The sequence below is a fragment of the Aquarana catesbeiana genome, linkage group LG07 (genome assembly GCF_042186555.1).
Source record: "Aquarana catesbeiana isolate 2022-GZ linkage group LG07, ASM4218655v1, whole genome shotgun sequence".
In the NCBI taxonomy this organism is placed as follows: Eukaryota; Metazoa; Chordata; class Amphibia; order Anura; family Ranidae; genus Aquarana; species Aquarana catesbeiana.
The window spans coordinates 132,394,871-132,418,442 of NC_133330.1; the positions used below are offsets into that span (position 1 = coordinate 132,394,871).

Sequence of the window (23,572 nt, forward strand, 5' to 3'; positions counted from 1 at the left end):
AACCACCTGAATTGGGACGCCCAATTCAGGTGTAGTCAGACATTGCCATCGCAGTTGCCTATATCAATCATCAAGGTGGCACGAAGAGCCTGGCTGCTTTGAAGGAAGCAAACCAGACTCTTATGGACAGAAACTACTATACAATGATTTCTGTGGAATGGGGCAACTGGCAGGCAGATTATCTCAGCTGTCACTAATTGGACCAATGAGAAAATTCTCTTCATCCAGATGTGTTCAATGTGATATGCCTAAGATGGGGGACTCTGGGTGTGGATATCCTAGCCTCCAGGTATAACAAGCTACCTCTCGTTTGCTTTTATCCGCAACCAAGGATCCTCTAGCTTTGGCCTTGGATGCTCTAATTATCCCATGGTCTAATTTCAGGCTGTTTTGAGCTCCCTCTATTGTCAATTCTGCATCGCCTGCTCCATGAAATAGAGCAAGAAAGGGAAAAAGGTGATTCTACTTGCACCAAACTTGCTCAGAGGAACCTGGTACACAAACGTACTCTGACTTCTAGCAGATGTTCCCAGGCCTCTTCCCAGATCTGCTATCTTAAGGCCTTCCATTCTAATTGCTTCCCAGTCCCTGACTTTAAAGTGTTTCTCAAGTCTAAATGTTTTTTTACCTTAATGCATGCTCTGCATTAAGGTAAAAAAAACTCCCTATTACTTGCCCCCCCCCTTCAATCCCTAAACACTTACCTGGCTCCTCTTACCAATCCAGTGCTCTCCTGGCTGCAGAACCACTCTCCTCTCTTCCTGGTCTCACAGGAGAAAATGAGCACAACGGGAACCATAGGTTCCTGCAGCGGTTAGTCAAACACCTGTAATAAGGGACCGGGGGCATGACTTATTAGCGTTCTGTGTCTCTTTTGGATGCGCACAGCCTGGCTCAGGAGTGTACCCACACGAGTTCTTCCTTAGCACCCGGCTTGCTGAGGGGGAACCCTGCAGGAATGAGGAGCGAACATCGCTGGCTGTGGACTACCAAAGAGAATGTAATGGCCGCCCCATTTAATATTGTTGCACAAAGAAGGTAAGTATAATCTGTTTAATAAAAAAAATAAAAATTCCTTTAATATCACTTTAATGGCTTGGCTGTTGAAACCCAGGTCTTAAAGAACTGAGAGGCATTTCTGACTCTGTGATTCCTGTCTTGCTGAAAGCAAAACAGGCCACTTCCAAGAAGATCTATAATCATACCTGGAAACCCTACTTTCTCTGGTTTGAATCTGTCCATTCAGCCCTAGAGATCCCCCTGTTCCTTGCCTTCTTGCCTTCCTACAAACAGGTCTTGACCACAGTCTAGCTCTTAGCACCCTAAAGGGGAAGCTATCTGGCTTATTTCTCCTTTTTAAAGGCCTCTGGTTTTGCACTTCCATGTGAAAACCTACATTCAAGGTGTTCTTCATGTTGGGACCCCCCCTTTGCAGCTTCTGTAGGACTTTAATCGGGTTCTCTCTGACCTACAGAAACCATCAAGGATATTCCCATGGAGATTCTTGCCAGCAAGGTAGCCTTTTTGGCTGCCATCACAAATTTCATATCTTTAAGTACAGGACACAGGCCTATTCCCTAAAATGTCCTTGTTACTCTGCATTGCTCGCTACAAAATTGAGGACTTCTGATGTGTGGTAGCATTATAGGGAAGACTTCCCAGGGGGGCTTGCCCTCAAAATCGCCTGAAAGTACGAGCCTGAACTCATGGTGTATGAATGAGTTTCCTGTGTCCTGTACCATACTCCAAGATATGGAATTTACAGGCAAATCAAAATTCTTATTCCTTTTACAGTCTTTATGGGTATCTTTTGTACTAATGGCTCTGAGCATGCCAGAATTTTTGTGTTTGCAGACCCAAAGATATAATTTTTTGGAGTTTTTCCATCCTTGATGTGTTATTTTACCTGGTTATCCAGTGAATAAAACACTTCTGTCCTAGAGCAGCTACTCTCACTCGATCAACTGTATCTATGGAGGGGACCATGGTCATCGCTAGGCTGTTTAGGCTACTAACTCTTCCTCTATTCCTCATCACCATCACCCAAGAAGGCAGTCTTTTGTATTTAACAGACAGCTGGGAAAACTTGATTAAGTTTTTTTTTTTTGTTTTTTTTTTTTTTTACTATTTTTTGGTTTTTTTACTATCATTCCAGTGCACATAAATTACAACTACTTTGGAATTCTTCCAAGATGGTGTTTTTCTGTACTTGCAGAAAATGTATTGGTCTTACAAAAATAAAACTAATGCAGCATCCATATCTAATAACTGGTAAGCTGCAATATATTACATTTTTGTTTTAGGGCTAAAGTATCCTACAAAGTGACTCTGTCGTGAGAGAAGCATGTTGGTTGCCGTTGCTGATCTACTTTTTTGAAAATGCTTGTTTCCTGGCTTTGTCTGACCTAAGTTGAGTCAGAGACCCAGAGCCAGCATGCCATAAATGAGTGGCAGAAAATGTCCATTCCTTTTCTCTATACCTTTAAGACGGTCACTTAGACAATTTTTAAAGCCAATGCATCAGCAAAGGAGCATATATATGAAAAAAGAGTTCAGCAGTGGCAGCCTACATAATCTCTCATAACAGAATCCATTTAAGGGGACAGTCTTTCCTCAGACTACAGATGTAAAAACTGAATTGGGGAGGAAACTATACAGGGGATTGATCCTAAAGGGTACTGTCACATCCCAAAAGACAAACCAGTGGAAAAAAGGGGGTGTCCCCCAAGGGAATGATATGGGCAGGAACCAATAAAGGATAGTGAAGAGAAAGATACAAAATATGTAAAAAAATTGACAAATTTTATTCAAATTACAATTTAGAGAAAGTACAGAAATTCATAAATAGTTTAAAATAAATCAAAGAGAGCATGATCATAAATGCAAACAATACATGCAACTATTGGATGCTGCAGCTAACGCTTGAAAAACGCAGCTGCTGCAGGACCACCCTACATGTTTCGGAAAAGATTACAAAAAGATTGGTTTCTTTCTATGAAAAAGTATGCTTCCTTATTCAGGGGTTTGGGTAGAGTGTGTTGTTGCATTTCTGTCAGAAAAAAAGGAGTATAAATATATGAATGTGTGGCTGAGGAGTGCCACACCAAAAGAAGTACAGTATATAAATGAATTTAAAATTATAAATTATACCAAACTGTACCACACACAATGTAAAAGATTATAAAGGGAATACATAAACCCCTCTAGTGAGCAGTGCAAAACAAACAGTATAATCAAACTAAATAGAGTCCATATGTATGAATATGAAAAAGGAATGAGTCCAAAAAGGTCCATATGGGGGGACCCACAGGATAATAGACAGTCCCGGGTGATTCAGAATATATAAGATCATGAATGTGTGAATCCACCACCAAAAAGAGGGAGCCTGGCCGCTTACCAGAACACCATGACCCCCCGTTACAGAGGGTCTAGATGGGCATTGAGATCCTGCTAGTCCGGAACTCCCACGAGAGAGGCTGGAGGGGCGTCAGGAACTGTGATGGAAATGGATGGATCCCCAAGGAGGCTTAGCTCACAGCATAGTGTGGTCATCATGGGAAAAGAAAAAGGGAGGGCTCCCATAGTGTAAAATCAAAGGTGGTTTATTGAAGTAAAAACATAAACACTCACATGTAGGTATAAAATCGTCATCAAATAGAAGAACAACCTGTGGCACCGGCCGGATGACCACAGGTAGCCCGTCCTGCTGGATATACAGCGACAGTGGGAGGTGGCGCGATGAAACCGCTCAGCCCTACGCTGCGTATCGCAATAAGTTTGCGTCTTCCAGGGGCACGAGCTGCTCATCGCATCACCTCCCTTAAATGGTAAAAGAAAAGCCTCACTCTGGGGTCGCTCAGGCCCGTATCCGCACTAGCCTAAACCGCACCTGATAACAGAGCGCAGACACGCCGGGACTCTACTTCCGCACTAGCCTGGAACACACGAGATCACGGCGCCAGTGCGCATGCTCGCCCTGAAGCTACGTCCGCGTCACCCGATGCTGAGTCAATTAATTGGATCAACGGCCAGGGTCTCGTGCGCATGCGCGTGCGCATCCCCTATGTCCATCCCCCCCGCGTATTGCGTGTTAGGGATTCTAAAGGTGAGCGCGGTGACAGTGGGAGGCAAATGGTCGTTAATAAATGTAAATAAAACTAACCAAAGCTAGAGATATAAGGACCTGTAGCCCCAGCCATCAGAACTGATAAAAGGGCCATCACCCATCTTAATTGGTCGCCTGCAGAGGCGATCGTTACCCCCCGATCTAATACATTGGTTGCTACTGACCCATAAAGCGGGGGGAATGTGTAACCACCCAATGTGTGCTGTATCACCCCAGGTGCATCAAAATAAATGGATGCACTAAGTCCGAACCAGCAGACACATGAAAGGTAAATGTTGGTGGATATGAGTGGTGACACACAAGGCCAAAATCAGGAAAAAGCATCCTAGGGGGACATACATAAATGATATGGTGTGGCCCCTAGTGGCCTTCCTGCAAAGTGCACACGCATTATGACCAACACAGTCTCGTTGTAAACAGTCAGGTTGCGGCATAGGTGTGCACACATGATGATGGAATGAATAAAGTAAAAAGAATAATAAACAATGAGAAGTTAGGTGCTGGTTGCTATAATGTATTAAAGCACCTATACTAGTGACAATCAATGTGGTCAAGACCAACATATACACCAAACGATAATGCCGTCGCCAGGTGCATAGTTAGAGTAAAGGGGTAGTGAAAAAAATCGTGTTCCCCCGCCCCGGGGGGAGGGGGGGTTGGGGGGCGACCCGCCTAGTTTTAGACCATTTCAGGTCCTAGACCACATTGGCGTGTCTAATGGCCCATGTAGGTCTAATATAAAAATTTCACAGAAATCTGACATGGTAAAAAATGACCAATAATGGCCAACCTAAAAAAACGCATATACTAGTTCCATTAGGTGAATGGGTCAAAAAAAGTATACATCTTAAAACACTGTTAAAAAATATTATTAAATTATTTTAAATGCTGATATGCACCTTCAGTGTTTAAACATTAATCGTCGGGCTTATCTGGTGATACAGCACACATTGGGTGGTTACACATTCCCCCCGCTTTATGGGTCAGTAGCAACCAATGTATTAGATCGGGGGTAACGATCGCCTCTGCAGGTGACCAATTAAGATGGGTGATGGCCCTTTTATCAGTTCTGATGGCTGGGGCTACAGGTCCTTATATCTCTAGCTTTGGTTAGTTTTATTTACATTTATTAACGACCATTTGCCTCCCACTGTCACCGCGCTCACCTTTAGAATCCCTAACACGCAATACGCGGGGGGGGGATGGACATAGGGGATGCGCATGCGCACGAGACCCTGGCCGTTGATCCAATCAATTGACTCAGCATCGGGTGACGCGGACGTAGCTTCAGGGCGCGCATGCGCACTAGCGCCGTGATCTCGTGTGTTCCAGGCTAGTGCGGAAGTAGAGTCCCGGCGTGTCTGCGCTCTGTTATCAGGTGCGGTTTAGGCTAGTGCGGATACGGGCCTGAGTGACCCCAGAGTGAGGCTTTTCTTTTACCATTTAAGGGAGGTGATGTGATGAGCAGCTCGTGCCCCTGGAAGACGCAAACTTATTGCGAAACGCAGCGTAGGGCTGAGCGGTTTCATCGCGCCACCTCCCACTGTCGCTGTATATCCAGCAGGACGGGCTACCTGTGGTCATCCGGCCGGTGCCACAGGTTGTTCTTCTATTTGATGACAATTTTATACCTACATGTGAGTGTTTATGTTTTTACTTCAATAAACCACCTTTGATTTTAAACTATGGGAGCCCTCCCTTTTTCTTTTCCCATGATGACCACACTATGCTGAGAGCTGAGCCTCCTTGGGGATCCATCCATTTCCATCACAGTTCCTGAAGCCCCTCCAACCTCTCTCGTGGGAGTTCCGGACTAGCAGGATCTCAATGCCCATCTAGACCCTCTGTAACGGGGGGTCATGGGGTTCTGGTAAGCGGCCAGGCTCCCTCTTTTTGGTTGTGGATTCACACATTCATGATCTTATATATTCTGAATCACCCGGGACTGTCTATTATCCTGTGGGTCCCCCCATATGGACCTTTTTTGACTCATTCCTTTTTCATATTCATACATATGGACTCTATTTAGTTTGATTATACTGTTTGTTTTGCACTGCTCACTAGAGGGGTTTATGTATTCCCTTTATAATCTTTTACATTGTGTGTGTGTGGTACAGTTTGGTATAATTTTAAATTCATTTATATACTGTACTTCTTTTGGTGTGGCACTCCTCAGCCACACATTCACTAGTTTGCAAAGCGCGAGTCAAAATTTTTTTCTTTTGCACTTTTGTTGTGTTTGTGTCACAATTTAGGACATCGCAGCTTTATGTCATTTATTTTTTGAAGCGCAATTATTTATTATACATTTTTTTGAGTATAAATATATGTATGTAAGAAGCCAAACAAAAGATGCAATTCATTTGTGTATAAACATTGGTTTGTAAAAAGGCAAGAATACACAGTCAAGAGCCTGTAATTCAATAGTCACAAAAAATGCTCTCCTGCTTAGAAGAGGTTTACACAGCACGTATGCAGGCGGCTTGGCTCATATATCCAAGGGTCCTTATTAGAAAATTGTAAACAGGGGGGTGTCCCCAAACATAAGGGGAGTTTTATTGCCTCTTTCAATAGATGTAATGCATAGGAGAATTTTCATATATCAAGTGTCATATGGTGATATCAAGGACCCCACCAAAGCGGCGGATGCGGCAGGTCAGAGCTCGCAAGAGCCACCCAAGATTGGGTATGGAGAACACGGATCTGTCAAAACACAGAAAAACGTGTATATGTATGCTAGTCTATTGCTATAGTGCAGAGCCATTAATATGCTCTCATTCAATAAAGAAACAAAAAAAACAAAAAGTAAAAGATGACTAGCCAGAGGGAAGGAAAATATTGGCATTAGGAATGTGCGGTGATAACGGACATGTATTGGGGCTAACAGGTGAACTAAAATAGGAAGAGATGTAATGTATAGGAAAGAAAACACAAGTAGTATTAGTTTCTAACCTAGCCTTCAGGTAGATGTCAGCATGTCCGTATGAGAATCAACCGCCTCAGCTGTGTAGCAACTAATGTGCCACACAGGCTGGTGTTTAAATATCCCCCCAATGGGAGTGGCATCCAAGCGGTAGCCAATCCGTAGGACTCTTAGAGAAGCATTAAGGCTGGATCCAACTGATCATGAACACACAGCTGCATGAGTAAACACAGCTGCATCTAGGAGCTCTCCAATAGAGGTTCCTCAGTCGGCGCAACATCCGGCGCCACTGCGTCATAAGACGCGATGATGTCAGACGTCGACAAAGACTGCTAACACCGAAAGTGGGCGGCAGCTAAAGGTGGAGATCGAGAACCAACCAGTGCGCACGCGCAAGGGCAGGAAAAAGCCATAGCGCGCGCGTGTAGCTGCCGTATTAAGGAAGGCCTCCGGTCACATAAAATAAAGGAACGGAGGCCCCCTGGTGCCAGGGAGCGCCGACGAGCCACAGTAACCAGAGAGGGGGGAGAAAGAGATCACCTCCAATCATGAAAGATAACTAGCAAACAGAAATAGTTATGCAATGGTGACCCTATTCATATGATTACAGGGCTGTAATGATAGCGTACTATTGGGAATTAGAACCTTGGGATAGGTATAGGAGCCCCATCCGCCTGCATTGGTGTTATGAATTTTATGAATTTCTGTACTTTCTCTAAATTGTAATTTGAATAAAATTTGTCAATTTTTTACATATTTTGTATCTTTCTCCAAACTACAGATGTAGACCAGTACTTCTTGTGAGTATGAGACACTTTCTGCATTGCATTCATGTTGTCCTATTCTGCATACACATTGTACTTTTCTTTTTCCTTTTACTCCTGCAGTACACAACCAGATATAAGCACCATTCGTTTTTTCTTTGTGAAAGATGATGAACGGTTAAAAAGTAAGTGTACTTCTGTTTTACTCACTTAAGCAGATTAATGTTAAATTTATGTTTATAATAAGACACTGTTTGCATAGTTCATGAAATGCTACCTACCTCTTTAAGATAAAGGAGAGAATAGCTCATAGCACTTTTCAAATAACTTTTTTTTGCAATTCACAAAAAAAAAAACTAAACACTAAAATACAGCATGCGCTATTTTTTGAAGTCATGCGGTATTTTAGTAGTGAAAACTTGCAGTATATTAACTCTGGGAACCCACCGCAGTCCTTAACCAGTGAATAGCTGGTTAAGGAGCCACCACCCACTGGCGTCCTTAGCAGCCAGTGCATAGCTTGTTGATGAGCAGCCGGTACCCACCACGTCCTTAAAAACCGTGACTCGTGCAGTCAGCAGAATAAAGAGAAAAAATGTAAAAAAACAGCATGGAGTTCCTACTACTCCCCCCCCCCCCCCCCCTTTTTGATACCAGGCCCTTCAGTGGAGTTTGGGTCAATGACAGGGTCACCCCACCCCTTAGTTTATCAAGCGACGGGTGTGGGTCAGCAGTCAGTGTTTATCATGATTGACACTGGATTTACTTCAGGCACATTTGTCTTCTTTTTTTTTTTTTTTTTAATAAAGGACTTGGCAAAAACTGGCTCTGGGTTTTTTTTTTACTTAGTACTCTTTCACTAAAAAAATGTCCAATGTACCCCAAACTCCTTCACATAAGCAGGGAGCGGGCTCTGGGGGCCTCCAGATTTTCATAATTTACCCCCCGAAACCCCCACAACCTCTGAGCCAGGGTTGTGGGAAAAGCCCTTGTTCTCATCACCATGGGGAAAGGGGCTCAGGGGGAGGGTAGTCCTGTAGTATTGCATGCCTGGACCACTACTTTAATGCATTTGTTTATTTCATGTAGTGAATTGACTTTAAAGGTTAAGTTCACCTTTTGGCAAGACAATTGGTCACTCGCATGATAAAGGATAGTATTAGGCTCATAGGTATAGTGGAAAACCTCCATAGCAATGTGGGGAGTGGTGCTGCTGTGACAGATTAGGGACAGTACCTACTGCAGCAATTAAAAGCAGAAGCTGCGGTGGAACGCAGCGTCAGCAGGAAGTTGTCATCAGGCAGGAAGTGTGCAACGTGTTTCGGAGCATGAGCAATACACCAAGGGGTGTGCACACTCCTTAGCTATTGGCTGGTTTGTTGAAGGGCTATTTCCCCAGTCATCTTCCAGGACAGCCCATGAGGGAAGCACCTCCTCCAACAGGAACAGGAAACACATCACCAATACACTTTAAAAGGCAGTCACTCTGCTGAACTGGTCAGTTTTTCCTGTTTCCAGGCGATGCATCACATGGAACCTGAGTGAGGGTGGCCTCTGTTCTATGGCTTTCTTTTTGTCCCACCCACATCTTTACCTTCTTGGCTCCACTGGGAGCAGCTAGTAGGATTTTCTGCAAGATGACCCTTCAAGACCGGAGAGGAAGGTGGTAGCTTGGTTCCCTTTCTCCTTCTGTGCCTGGTGAAGGCAATGACTGGAAGTGGCATACCCCCTTGACAGGAACAGGCACAGGCAGCGTGGGTTCCCAGTCCAAGTGTCTGGGTGCGTGCACTGTCCGCACTATAGGACATTTTTGAGCGCGGGCTTGCGCAGTAGCTACGTTGGGTTCTGCCGGGAAGCTACAGGTGGAAGAGCTAATACTGCATTTTGGGCTCAATGCAGACTACAGCTCAGGCGGATACAGACGCCCTTGGCACCAGCAGGACACTGGTAAGATGGAGGTTGCTGTGAAAACCTAGGAGCAAACACAAGTGAAAGTAGGTATTACTTTCACTTGTGCTTGCTCCTAGGTTTTCACCTAGCCTGTAATTTGTTACCTGGGACCCCTTGAGTTGGGGTTAATGTGACAGGACACTTTTGGGCTCCCCCTATTTACCAGGCAGGATAATGAACCTGACTAGTGCCAAGATCCCCTACCCGACAGGCTGTAGGGGTTCCCTAGAAGGTGGGGTCTTACTGGCCCCACTACTCTTCAGCTGGATTCATGCAATAGGTCCAGTAAAAGGACATCTTCCTCTGCTTTAAGGGGAGAGGCTGATTCTTCAGGGGTTATTGTCCCTAGAAGACGTGGATGTCGTTTTTTGGGGGCTATCTAGTAGACTTGACATTTAGGGGAAAGTGTCAGTGTTTTTGAATGCTAGCTATACTAGTTTGTTTGCATACTAGCATAGAGCTGCACAATTAATCGTCAATCGTTATCATGATTAATCGTCAAGAATCGTTATCGCGATCTTGACTAAAGTGTTTCACAATTCTTTCTATGCAAAGAATTCTCTCTGCTCTTCTGAAGCCACAGTCCTCAAAAGAAAGGAAGAGAAAAACCGGGCAGTCTGCCAATAAACAAAACATTCTTTATCAGTTTAAATTAAGTATAAACATTGTAACAATTTGTCAATGGAATAGACTTCCTGTGTAAGTGAAAAAAGTTTAACCACTTAAACACTAAACCTTTTTCTGACATTTGTTGGTTTCAAGTTAAAATCCATTTTTTTTTTTTGCTAGAAAATTACTTGGAACCCCCAAACATATATTTTTTTAGTAGACACCCTAGAGAATAAAATGGTGGTTGTTGCAATATTTTATGTCACACTGTATTTGCGCAGCGGTCTTTCAAATGCAATTTTTTTGGAAAAAATGACTTTAACCACTTGCCGACCGCCTCACGCATATATACGTGAACAGAGCGGCACGGGCAGGCAAAATCACGTACCTGGTACGTGATTGCCTTCCCGCGGGCGGGGGGTCCGATCGGACCCCCCCCCCCCGGTGCCAGCGGCGGTCGGCATTTGTCTAGGAGCGATCAGAGATGAGGGGGAGGCCATCCAATCGTGGCCCCCCCCTCGCGATCGCTCCCAGCCAATGAGAAACATCCCCTGCCTGTGTATAGTACACACAGGCAGAGGATGTGATGTCATCTCTCCTCGGCTTGGCAGTTTCCGTTCCGACGCCGAGGAGAGAAGACATCTGAGTAAGTGTAAAACACTACACAACACAGTAGAACATGCCAGGCACACTAAACACCCCCGATCCCCCCCCAATCACCCCCCCCCCCGTCACAAACTGACACCAAGCTGTTTTTTTTTTTTCCTGATTACTGCATGGTGTCAGTTTGTGACAGTTAGAAGTGGTAGGGCAGTTAGTATTAGCCCCCTATAGGTCTAGGGTACCCCCCTAACCCCCCCTAATAAAGTTTTAACCCCTTGATCACCCCCGTCACCAGTGTCGCTAAGCGATCATTTTTCTGATCGCTGTATTAGTGTCGCTGGTGACGCTAGTTAGGGAGGTAAATATTTAGGTTCGCCGTCAGCGTTTTATAGCGACAGGGACCCCCATATACTACCTAATAAATGTTTTAACCCCTTGATTGCCCCCTAGTTAACCCTTTCACCACTGATCACTGTATAACTGTTATGGGTGACGCTGGTTAGTTTGTTTATTTTTCATAGTGTCAGGGCACCCGCCGTTTATTACCGAATAAAGGTTTAGCCCCCTGATCGCCCGGCGGTGATATGCGTCGCCCCAGGCAGCGTCAGATTAGCGCCAGTACCGCTAACACGCACGCACCGTACAACTCCCTTAGTGGTATAGTATCTGAACGGATCAATGCCTGATCCGATCAGATCTATACTAGCGCCCCCAGCAGTTTAGGATTCCCAAAAACGCAGTGTTAGCGAGATCAGCCCAGATACCTGCTAGCACCTGCATTTTGCCCCTCCGCCCAGCTCGGCCCAGCCCACCCAAGTGCAGTATCGATCGATCACTGTCACTTACAAAACACTAAACGCATAACTGCAGCGTTTGCAGAGTCAGGCCTGATCCCTGCGATCGCTAACAGTTGTTTTGGTGAAATGGCAAGCACCAGCCCCAGGCAGCGTCAGGTTAGTGCCAGTAGCGCTAACACCCACGCACGCACGGTACACCTCCCTTAGTGGTATAGTATCTGAACGCATCAATATCTGATCCGATCAGATCTATACTAGCGTCCCCAGCAGTTTAGGATTCCCACAAACGCAGTGTTAGCGGGATCAGCCCAGATACCTGCTAGCACCTGCGTTTTGTCCCTCCGCCCGGCCCAGCCCAGCTCACCCAAGTGCAGTATCGATCGATCACTGTCACTTACAAAACACTAAACGCATAACTGCAGCGTTCGCAGAGTCAGGCCTGATCCCTGCGATCGCTAACAGTTTTTTTGGTAGTGTTTTGGTGAACTGGCAAGCACCAGCGTCCTAGTACACCCCGGTCGTAGTCAAACCAGCACTGCAGTAACACTTGGTGACGTGGCGAGTCCCATAAGTGCAGTTCAAGCTGGTGAGGTGGCAAGCACAAGTAGTGTCCCGCTGCCACCAAGAAGACAAACACAGGCCCGTCGTGCCCATAGTGCCCTTCCTGCTGCATTCGCCAATCCTAATTGGGAACCCACCGCTTCTGCAGCGCCCGTACTTCCCCCATTCACATCCCCAACCAAATGCAGTCGGCTGCATGAGAGGCATTTTCTTTATGTCCTCCCGAGTACCCTTACCCAGCGAACCCCCCCAAAAAAGATGTTGTGTCTACAGCAAGCGTGGATATAGGCGCGACACCCGCTAATATTGTCCCTCCTGTCCTGACAATCCTGGTCTTTGCATTGGTGAATGTTTTGAACGCTACCATTCACTAGTTGAGTATTAGCGTAGGGTACAGCATTGCACAGACTAGGCGCACTTTCACAGGGTCTCCCAAGATGCCATCGCATTTTGAGAGACCCGAACCTGGAACCGGTTACAGTTATAAAAGTTACAGTTACAAAAAAAAGTGTAAAAAAAAAAAAAAAAAAAACACAAACAAAAATAAAAAGAAATAGTTGTCGTTTTATTGTTCTCTCTCTCTCTATTCTCTCTATTGTTCTGCTCTTTTTTACTGTATTCTATTCTGCAATGTTTTATTGTTATTATGTTTTATCATGTTTGCTTTTCAGGTATGCAATTTTTTATACTTTACTGTTCACTGTGCTTTATTGTTAACCATTTTTTTGTCTTCAGGTACGCCATTCACGACTTTGAGTGGTTATACCAGAATGATGCCTGCAGGTTTAGGTATCATCTTGGTATCATTCTTTTCAGCCAGCGGTCGGCTTTCATGTAAAAGCAATCCTAGCGGCTAATTAGCCTCTAGACTGCTTTTACAAGCAGTGGGAGGGAATGCCCCCCCCCCCCCCCCACACCGTCTTCCGTGTTTTTCTGTGGCTCTCCTGTCTCAACAGGGGACCTGAGAATGCAGCCGGTGATTCAGCCAGCTGACCATAGAGCTGATCAGAGACCAGAGTGGCTCCAAACATCTCTATGGCCTAAGAAACCGGAAGCTACGAGCATTTTATGACTTAGATTTCGCCGGATGTAAACCGCGCCATTGGGAAATTGGGGAAGCATTTTTTCACACCGATCTTGGTGTGGTCAGATGCTTTGAGGGCAGAGGAGAGATCTAGGGTCTAATAGACCCCAATTTTTTCAAAAAAGAGTACCTGTCACTACCTATTGCTATCATAGGGGATATTTACATTCCCTGAGATAACAATAAAAATGATTAAAAAAAAAAAAAATGAAAGGAACAGTTTAAAAATAAGATAAAAAAGCAAAAAAAAAATAAAGAAAAAAAAAAAAAAAAAAAAAAAGCACCCCTGTCCCCCCTGCTCTCGCGCTAAGGCGAACGCAAGCGTCGGTCTGGCGTCAAATGTAAACAGCAATTGCACCATGCATGTGAGGTGTCACCGCGAACGTCAGATCGAGGGCAGTAATTTTAGCAGTAGACCTCCTCTGTAAATCTAAAGTGGTAACCTGTAAAGGCTTTTAAAGGCTTTTAAAAATGTATTAATTTTGTTGCCACTGCACGTTTGTGCGCAATTTAAAAGCATGTCATGTTTGGTATCCATGTACTCGGCCTAAGATCATCTTTTTTATTTCATCAAACATTTGGGCAATATAGTGTGTTTTAGTGCATTAAAATTTAAAAAAGTGTGTTTTTTCCACAAAAAATGCGTTTGAAAAATCGCTGCGCAAATACTGTGTGAAAAAAAAAAAATGAAACACCCACCATTTTAATCTGTAGGGCATTTGCTTTAAAAAAATATATAATGTTTGGGGGTTCAAAGTAATTTTCTTGCAAAAAAAAATAATTTTTTCATGTAATCAAAAAGTGTCAGAAAGGGCTTTGTCTTCAAGTGGTTAGAAGAGTGGGTGATGTGTGACATAAGCTTCTAAATGTTGTGCATAAAATGCCAGGACAATTCAAAACCCCCCCAAATGACCCCATTTTGGAAAGTAGACACCCCAAGCTATTTGCTGAGAGGCATGTCGAGTCCATGGAATATTTTATATTGTGACACAAGTTGCAGGAAAGAGACGAATTTTTTTTTTTTTTTTTTTTGCACAAAGTTGTCACTAAATGATATATTGCTCAAACATGCCATGGGGATATGTGAAATTACACCCCAAAATAAATTCTGTTGCTTCTCCTGAGTATGGGGATACCACATGTGTGGGACTTTTTGGGAGCCTAGCCGCGCACGGGACCCCGAAAACCAAGCACCGCCTTCAGGCTTTCTAAGGGCGTAAATTTTTGATTTCACTCTTCACAGTTTCGGAGGCCATGGAATGCCCAGGTGGCACAAAACCTCCCCAAATGACCCCATTTTGGAAAGTAGACACCCCAAGCTATTTGCTGAGAGGTATAGTGAGTATTTTGCAGACCTCACTTTTTGTCACAAAGTTTTGAAAATTGAAAAAAGAAAAAAAAAAATTTTTCTGGTCTTTCTTCATTTTCAAAAACAAATGAGAGATGCAAAATACTCAGCATGCCTCTTAGCAAATAGCTTGGGGCGTCTACTTTCCAAAATTGGGTCATTTGGGGGGGGTTTGTGCCATCATGGCATTTTATGGCCTTCAAAACTGTGATAGGCAGCGAGGAGTGAAATCAAAAATTTATGCCCTTAGAAATCCTGAAGGCGGTGCTTGGTTTTTGGGGCCCCGTACGCGGCTAGGCTCCCAAAAAGTCCCACACATGTGGTATCCCCGTACTCAGGAGAAGCAGCTGAATGTATTTTGGGGTGCAATTCCACATATGCCCATGGCCTGTGTGAGCAATATATCATTTAGTGACAACTTTTTGTAATTTTTTTTTTTTTGTCATTATTCAATCACTTGGGACAAAAAAAAATAAATATTCAATGGGCTCAACATGCCTCTCAGCAATTTCCTTGGGGTGTCTACTTTCCAAAATGGGGTCATTTGGGGGGGGTTTGTACTGCCCTGCCATTTTAGCACCTCAAGAAATGACATAGGCAGTCATAAACTAAAAGCTGTGCAAATTTCAGAAAATGTACCCTAGTTTGTAGACGCTATAACTTTTGCGCAAACCAATAAATATACGCTTATTGACATTTTTTTTACCAAAGACATGTGGCCGAATACATTTTGGCCTAAATGTATGACTAAAATTGAGTTTATTGGATTTTTTTTTATAACAAAAAGAAAATATCATTTTTTTTTTCAAAATTTTCAGTCTGGTGATCAAATACCATCAAAAGAAAGCTCTATTTGTGGGAAGAAAAGGACGCAAATTTCGTTTGGGTACAGCATTGCATGACCGAGCAATTAGCAGTTAAAGCGACGCAGTGCCGAATTGTAAAAAGTGCTCTGTTTAGGAAGGGGGTAAAACCTTCCGGGGCTGAAGTGGTTAATGAATTTAAAAAAAAAAAAAAAAATCTAACCAGTAGTTAGCCCATTTTTTTTTTTTTTTTTTTGTATAATGTGAAAGATTTTACGTTGCGAGAATCGTGATCTTTTTATTCTAAGCAAAAAAAATAGTGATTCTCATTTTGGCCAGAATCGTGCAGCTCTATACTAGCATGTGTAGAGCTTGAGAGGAATGTTTTTTTTTTTTTTCTCCCCACTCTTCTCTAGGCTCACAGAGCACATAAATTAGCCCTAATTGTTTCTATCATCTGTTACGTGGGTGTGGTTGCCTCACAGGTGTTTGGTGTACCTCCCTACACACAGTACAATCTGCAGTCTCTTAATTTCAGCTGACAGAAGTTTTTAATCTCCATCTGTCTCACAGAAACCTTCCATTCCCACTAGAGAGCTGGGAAGGATGAAGTGTAAACTCTTGATGGAGGACTGATTACCGGGTATACTATACACTCACCTGGGATCTGACTATACAAGCCTCAGTGGAGAGGTCGGTCTCGTGGTAAATTTACAGCCTTAGCACAAGACTGTCTTTTAGGCCTAAGGTTTAATGTTATACTTTGCATCTTAGGTGTGATGTGTAGTAACCATTTTGGTGCTACTGGGTTTGCATGTGGAGTTGCATTTTTGTCTTTTACCTGGGTGTGGCTGCCTCACAGGTGTTTTGGCTTGCCTTCCCACACACGGTGCAATCTGCAGTCGATTAACAAATCAGCTGGCAGAAGTTTAATTAGATTTTTTGATGGACTTGTCACCTGGTGTACTATGCCTTCACTCACTTGGGATTTGACCATACAAGCCTCAGTAGTTATGTGGGGTTTATCTTGCCATACACATTCTCTGCCTTAGCACAAGTCTGTCTTTTGGGCCTAAGATTTTATATTATACTTGTACATCTTGGGCCTGATGTGTGGTAACCATTTTGGTGCTACCAGTTTTGTATGTTGAGTCACATTATGTTTACATGAGATTCTTATGCTTAGACTCTGGCTAGGACTCTAAGTTGTTCAGGTCCAGGGATAAGCCCTTGCCAGGATATGTGATGTACTTCAGATGTCCATCCTATTCCACAGTGTTAACCATCTAGGTAATGTTTTATACAGCTTGGTAATAGAGTTCTGCTGCCAATAAGTGTTTTAACACTGACAGGCCATGGGTGATTATTGTGCTCTTTTGGTGTTATCCATCCTAGATCAGTTTTAGACCTCTGTATGACTTCCTTATAGTGAATGTGTCATCTATTTAGAACATATAGAGAATGTTATGGGCTTACTCTGTAGCACTAGTGTAAGGCTAGAACCATTAACGCTACAGCTTTTTACATGTCCTTTGCTTAGATACCCCCAGCACTCATATCTTGTATCACAATGGTTCCCTCTTCAGAAATTCCTTGCACATGGAAAGAAACTCAGTTTCTCACATGTTTTAAGGCATTTTATGGAATGTCTTTGCTTGCATTACTTGGTGTAGAGTGTTGCAACCAATTTACCTTTGCAACACTAAGTCTATAGGTCATGTGTTGTACTTAATTTTAGGCTGGTGTTTATCCTGTATCAAAATGAGGCCACGGAAGAGGCATATGATAGTTTATTTTGCTGCATTTATGTAGTGTGTGTCCTTGTGCCAAAAGAAATGTTGGTACAGGGGTATAACCATATTTTGCATAGGCAGCACAGTGGCTTGGTGGTTGGTGCTTCTACCTGGGGTTATCGGTTCAGATCCAACCATGTCATCAGAGTTCTGCATGTTTTCCAAGTATGCAAGTGGCGCTAAAAGCCGTGGCTGGCAAAGGTAGAACATAAGGGCAGCACTTGGTTGCATACCTTGCATACCTTCTGCCACTTCACATAAGGCTCTAACACAGCCAGTAGCAGTGCCTCCTCATCTTCAGCAATGATTGCAATAAGTGAGGTGGTTGCAGGCGCGAATAAATACACGCATGTGCATGCTCCAATTAGCAGAAAGAGGGGTGCATTTGGAGGCTTGTTCTAGTGGATTTTTGGCGTCACGTAATCTGTAAAGTACGGTGGTCAGGTCGGCATTTCAGGCAAACCCCCTGCTGCTTAGTCTTTTTCAGGTGGCAGTGGGTGCACCATAGCTTGGGGTATTGTCATTCCTTGGAATATCAGCTCTCTCTCCATATAACAAAGCTGTTGTGTATATAACATGTTATTTATGGAAAATAACATGGGTCCCTGAAGGGATAATGTATGTCTCAAGGCACAAGCTTTGTCACATTCATATATAAGGATGTAGATGGGGAAAGTCGCTAGACGTATGCCTTTGTAGCTTATCTTTATATTCTGTATAGGATGGTGGTTTTTATATCTCCACCATAGTTGGGGCTAGTCCCCATTGAGAATTTAAGATAACTGGGCCCGCCATATCTATGATAATTATGGTATTTCCAAGGGTGGTAAAGGTCTTTCGACTTTTAATGACCCTCCCTAATATAGTAAGTTCTTGCTAATCCTCTCATGGGCTGTCCTGGAAGACGGGGGAAAGCCATTACCAGGAGTCTTCCATGACAGCCTCAGGATTGCGTTCTCACATATGAGATACAACACCTCACTCATTGCATCCAACATAACCCAAAGTGAAATGGTGGGAAAAGGGGGGATGGGCATACATGAGAACAAATAACAGAACTATCAAATAGCATGACAGCGGTAGGTGTGAGTCATAACTGTTGTAAAAAACACAGGGTATTGAGGTGCTTAGGTCTCATCCTCCAACTAATTATGTACCCTCACCCACTAATCTGCCTGCCCAGGGGTGGCAACAGATGGTGTCTGTGTCGTATTAGACGTATAATGTTTCCAAGTGGCCCAGATAGCATAAAATGTATCATACCTGTCCTTGCACTTCGCCATCCATTCCTACGCTGCCAAGATAGTGTTGAGCAGACGCACTCATTCGGATTGCCCTGGGACATAGGCCGACTTCCAGTGTATAGGAATCAAATGCCAGGCAGCATTTAAAAGGTGTGGGAGAATGGATTTGTGGTAATGGCTTAGAGGAGTGGATGGCACGTGCAGTAGGAACTCCAATGGGGAATCCTGCAAATCTATATCTAAGATAATTTTTATCTGAGCCCTGATATCTTGCCAGAAGGCCCGGAGCCTTGGGCACCCCCACCAAATGTGTAGGAAGGTGCCTTGAAGCCCACAACCCCTCCAACAGGCAGCAGAAGCTGTTGGATATATCCTAGCCAAAGTCGCTGGGACTCTGTACCACCGAGTCAACTGCTTAAAGCTAATTTCTTGCATCTTAGTGTCCGCTGAGCTCTTGTGGGTAAGATGATATAGATGACTCAATTGAGCCTCTGTAAATGTATGCTGCAGGTCTCTCTCCCATTCTCGTATGTATATTGGCTTACTCTGGGACCCTGCAGACCGCAACATCTCGTAAAGCACAGAAATAGAGTGAGGGATACAGACTTAAATAGCCTTTCAAACTGGGTCAGGGAGGAGGGAGGTCGGATAGGGTGAGGCAGACTACTGATAAAGTGTTGTAATTGTCTATAGCGCCATTCGGGAAGTGGCCGAATTGGGAGCATAGCCAATCCAAGGAGACTAGGCTTTGCTCGTGTACAAACCTCCCACATCGTGTCTCCCCCCGTCCTTTGCCCACATGCGGAAATAGGAGAGGTGTTCCCCTGAGGTGAACCAGGGGAAGCCCCCAAGAGGTGCAAGCAGGGACACCGGCTGCGATAACAGCTCCCGTGTAGTTATTGTATCCCATAACCTCAGCACATGGACAGAGACCAGTGACACAAAATCTGAGAGGCCTCGGCAATCCCAGGGAAGCCATGGAGCATGAGACAAGTTACGTCCAGCCAGGAATTTCTCAAGGGGAACCCAGGATTTAGTAGCAGTATGATGTTGCCAGTCAAGAATCCTTTGCAGGGCGACCGCCTCATAGTACCTGTGTATGGAGGGGACTCACAATCCTCCAAGTCTCTTTGGACGTTGCAGTGTGCAGAGGGCTAGGCGGGGTACACCGCCCTGCCATATAAATTTTATGAACAGGCTGTTGAAGGCTGAGAAGAAAGATCTGGGAAGTGCTATAGGCACCATCTGAAGATAGAAAAGGATTCTCGGCAGTACATTCATTTTCAGGATACTGACTCGGCCCATCCATGAGAAGGTGGTGCGGTCCCATTGTAAAAGATCGGCTTTAATCGTGTTAAGTAAGGGGGCAAAGTTATATGTATATAGTTGCGTTTATGTAGCTGGAAGGTAAATGCTTAAATAATTTAAGGAGGAACAGCACCATGTAAAGGAAAAGGATGTTTGTAATTGGGAGTGCATCGCAGGAGGAATAGCAAGGGGAAGGATCTCAGATTTACTTTCATTGACTTTAAAGTTGGAGAGAGAATGGAATCTCCGTAGTTCCACCATAATAATAGGAAGGGAGATCAGCGGGTCTGTGACGTAGAATAGAACGTCATCAGAGTATGCCGAAAGTTTGTGTTCTGACATCCCTACCATGAGCCCCTTGATGTTAGGATTGGACCGTATCGTATTAAGTAGTGGTTCCAGGGTGAGGGCAAATATCAGGGGGGACAAAGGGCACCCCTGTCTTATCCCGTTCCTTATAGGGAAGGGGTCAGAAAGTGTCTCATTCACTTTAACCCGGGCTTCTGGGGAACTATATAAGGAGCCTATCCACCTGAGCATGTTATGCCCTAGGCCCAATCTGGATAACACCGCCTGTAGATAGACCCAGTCCATCCTGTTGAAACCTTTTTCAGTATCCGTGGATAACAGGAGACGGGGTGAGCTGGGCCGCTGCAGGTTTGCCCAGTGATTTAGTTGTATAGCTCAATTGGAGTTATCCCTGGCCTCCCTTCCCGTTATAAATCCCGTTTGGTCCGGGTGAACGGGTTTGTCGATTAGCCAAGACCTTCGCTAATATTTGGATATCAGTGTTTAACAATGAGATCGGCCTATGGCTGCTGGGGATGCATAAATCCTTCCCTTCCTTCGGGAGGACAGCAATGTGTGCTAACAGTGCCTTCTTTGGAAGGGAAGTGCCTGATGCCAGGGCGTTAACGTATGTGTACGTGCGGTCAGACAGGCGGGGTGAAAATTTGCGGTAATATGCATTCGTGAACCCATCTGGGCCAGGACTCTTTCCTCGCGGAAGGTCTTTAATAACTGCTTCAATCTCCGTTACAGCTATAGGTCTGTCAGACTGCTCGCTAAGTTGTGTTGACAGTTGGGGGGGCTAGCGCTTCTAGATATTGTGAAATACATTCCGTTTTCTGTGAGGGCATGTGACCCGTGAGTGTGGCAGGAAGTTGGTAAAGTTGGGCATAGTATTCCCTAAATGTGTCCGCAATTTTAGTGCTGTTTGGGAGCCCGAGGTAGTTTGCAATTTATAGACGTGACCAGATGTGCGTTGTCGTTTTAAGGGCCCTAGCCAATAGTCTTCCGCATTTATTTACAAACTCATAAAATTTATGAGAAACATATCTGTCTATCCCGTGTCTGTGTTTCCAACATATTGGACCGCTTTTCCCTAAGACACAAGCTCCTCATATAAGTGTGGCGTTTGTGTTTAAGCTCTGCAGTACGTACCTGGGCCAGCGGGGACTGAAGTTCTCAACTACGTGCCTTTTTGAGTCTAGATCCCTGGGAGATAAGTTCACCCCGTATCACGGCGTTGTGTCCCTCCCATACACATGCCATCCCTGTCTCTCCTGGCATGTTCTCCTTAAAGCATAGAGAAATGGTATCTGAGACCTGCTTTAGTGCCACTGCATCATCTAGCAGGTTTTCGTTTAACCCCCATATCCATTGACGGACATCCGTGGAAAAGGGGAGCTAGGGAGACGGAGATGGGTGCATGGTCGGAGATCATCAGCGATCCAATCGATGCACTGGTGAGCGATTCCAAAAAGCATTGATCCACCAATAGGATATCTATCCACGTGTACACGTTATGCGTGGTGGAATAATAGCTAAAGTCTTTTACGGTGGGGTGAAGCGCTCTCCAGCAATCGACCAGATGATTAGCGTGTAGGGTCTTATGGAATCATTTGAGAAAGGCGAATGAGTGTGTAGAACGACCGGAGGAGGTGCTCAACTGCGGGTCAGGGCAGACGTTGAAGTCTCCCCCCAACACCAGCCGCCCCTCGTGGAAAGTGTATCTAACAACTTATCCAGAAACTCTAGTTGTCTGGAATTAGGAGCATAAAGCCCCACGAGTGTGAGCTTGCGATCAATTAGAGTGCCTTTAATAAATGTCAAATCTGCCGTTGGGATCCGCATAGTGGTCCAGGGTAATGAAGGGCCAATTTTTATGTATCGCAACCGCTACCCCACCAGATTTAGGTCAGGGTGAATTGATGAGATACCATTGGTTGTATAGATGTTTGGGTAGGCGAGGAACAGAGTCAGTCCTGAAATGAGTTTCCTGCAAGAGTAAAATATGTGCACCCAGTCTGTCTCAAGCCACAACTTACTGCGTTTGGATGGGGAGCTCAGGCCACGAACATTGTACAATACGATCTTCAGATCAGCCATGGTTGGTCACTGGTAACGTCGCCCCACGGGCGTATGGATGATGATGAGAGACCTGCAGCAAATTGACCCAATGAGCCTGAAGTGCTGACTAGAAAAAAACGTGAGTATAACCCATATAGTAAAAAGGAGAAAAAGAAAGATAACACAAGAATAATCCAAAACAAATAAAGAACATAGTGCCCAGTGGGCAAGTAATCAACACTAACACTGGTGCAGGGGTCACCTCTCGGCCAGCCGACCCCAAAGAGTTCAAGTGACCCACGCACTGTGGACAGCCTCGGCGGAGGAGTAGAACTCCCAGGAGTTCACCTATAGAGGGTGAGTGGGGAGACATCAGACAGGAGCCCTGCTAAGGGTCCCGCTCCAGTGCATGATCACTTCCAAAGATCAGATGTGCATTCAAATTATCAGCACAGCAAAAATAGTCCAGAGAAAAAATAAAAATATACATTTTTATAAAAAAACAAAAAATTATTTGAGGACAAAAAAGAAAAACAGTCATCTGGAACTGTGACAGACAATCAGTCAATGTGCAGCTAAGGAAGAGGACGGCCTCTGCTCGGTGGTGACAGCGGGATCATCACGATGTTGCGACGTCTGCGGGGTTCTGTCATCAAGGCTCCGGACGAGGCGGTGCTGGAATAGCTGGGGAGGTGCGCCAATCAGGTATGTCCACCGCAGGTAGGCCGAGGCAGGAAAGAAAGTGAGGTAAGTCCGACTTGTTCTGTAGGGCGACTTGTTTACCTCCTTTAGTGACCGTGAGGCTGAAGGGGAATCCCCAGCGGTAGATCAGGTGGGCATCTTGCAGGACTTCTAGCAGTGGTTTAAGGGCTCTACGTTGCATCAGCGTGCTTCTGGACAAGTCTGGGAATAGGGACAACTTGGCTCCATCAAAGTCCACGTGGCGGACCCCCCGAACATGGTTCATGATACACGTTCCTTTAGGGTATATTTGTGCAGCTTACAAATAATGTCCCAGGGTTTATCTGGATCATCAGAGGGGGGTCTAAGGGTCCGATGGGCTCGGTCTATCTCTATGCGATCAGGTATTAATAAAACTTTTGACTCGCGCTAGTGATAAACAAATGGGTATAAAAGTGATGAAGCATGGCCTTTAAACTTCAAAGTTCAAATATATGTATGGCCATATAACATATAGATAAACATGTGCAATAAAACAATAAGACTAGCATCAAAGCTTTGATATAATGTGCAGCAATAAAAATATTTAACGTTAGTCCATATGAGAACACCCGAGTATGATATTA

At 44.6% G+C, this 23,572-nt stretch overlaps 1 protein-coding gene across 14 annotated transcripts in view; it reads left to right on the plus strand.

Annotated features, from left to right (window-relative positions):
* The window catches only part of NOL8 (nucleolar protein 8), a 602,139-nt gene that overhangs the window by 395,749 nt on the left and 182,818 nt on the right, over window positions 1-23,572 (plus strand). For 12 of the 14 annotated variants that reach the window (XR_012235284.1, XM_073592676.1, XM_073592685.1 and 9 more), the window contains one exon: window positions 7,937-7,998. The exons of the other annotated variants lie outside the window; for them this stretch is intronic. Coding sequence is in view for 11 of the 12 variants with exons in the window: in XM_073592676.1 (XP_073448777.1) it covers window positions 7,937-7,998 (62 nt within the window). In the remaining variant the exon portion in view is untranslated. The remainder of the gene's footprint in view (window positions 1-7,936; window positions 7,999-23,572) is intronic. 14 annotated transcript variants of the gene reach the window in all.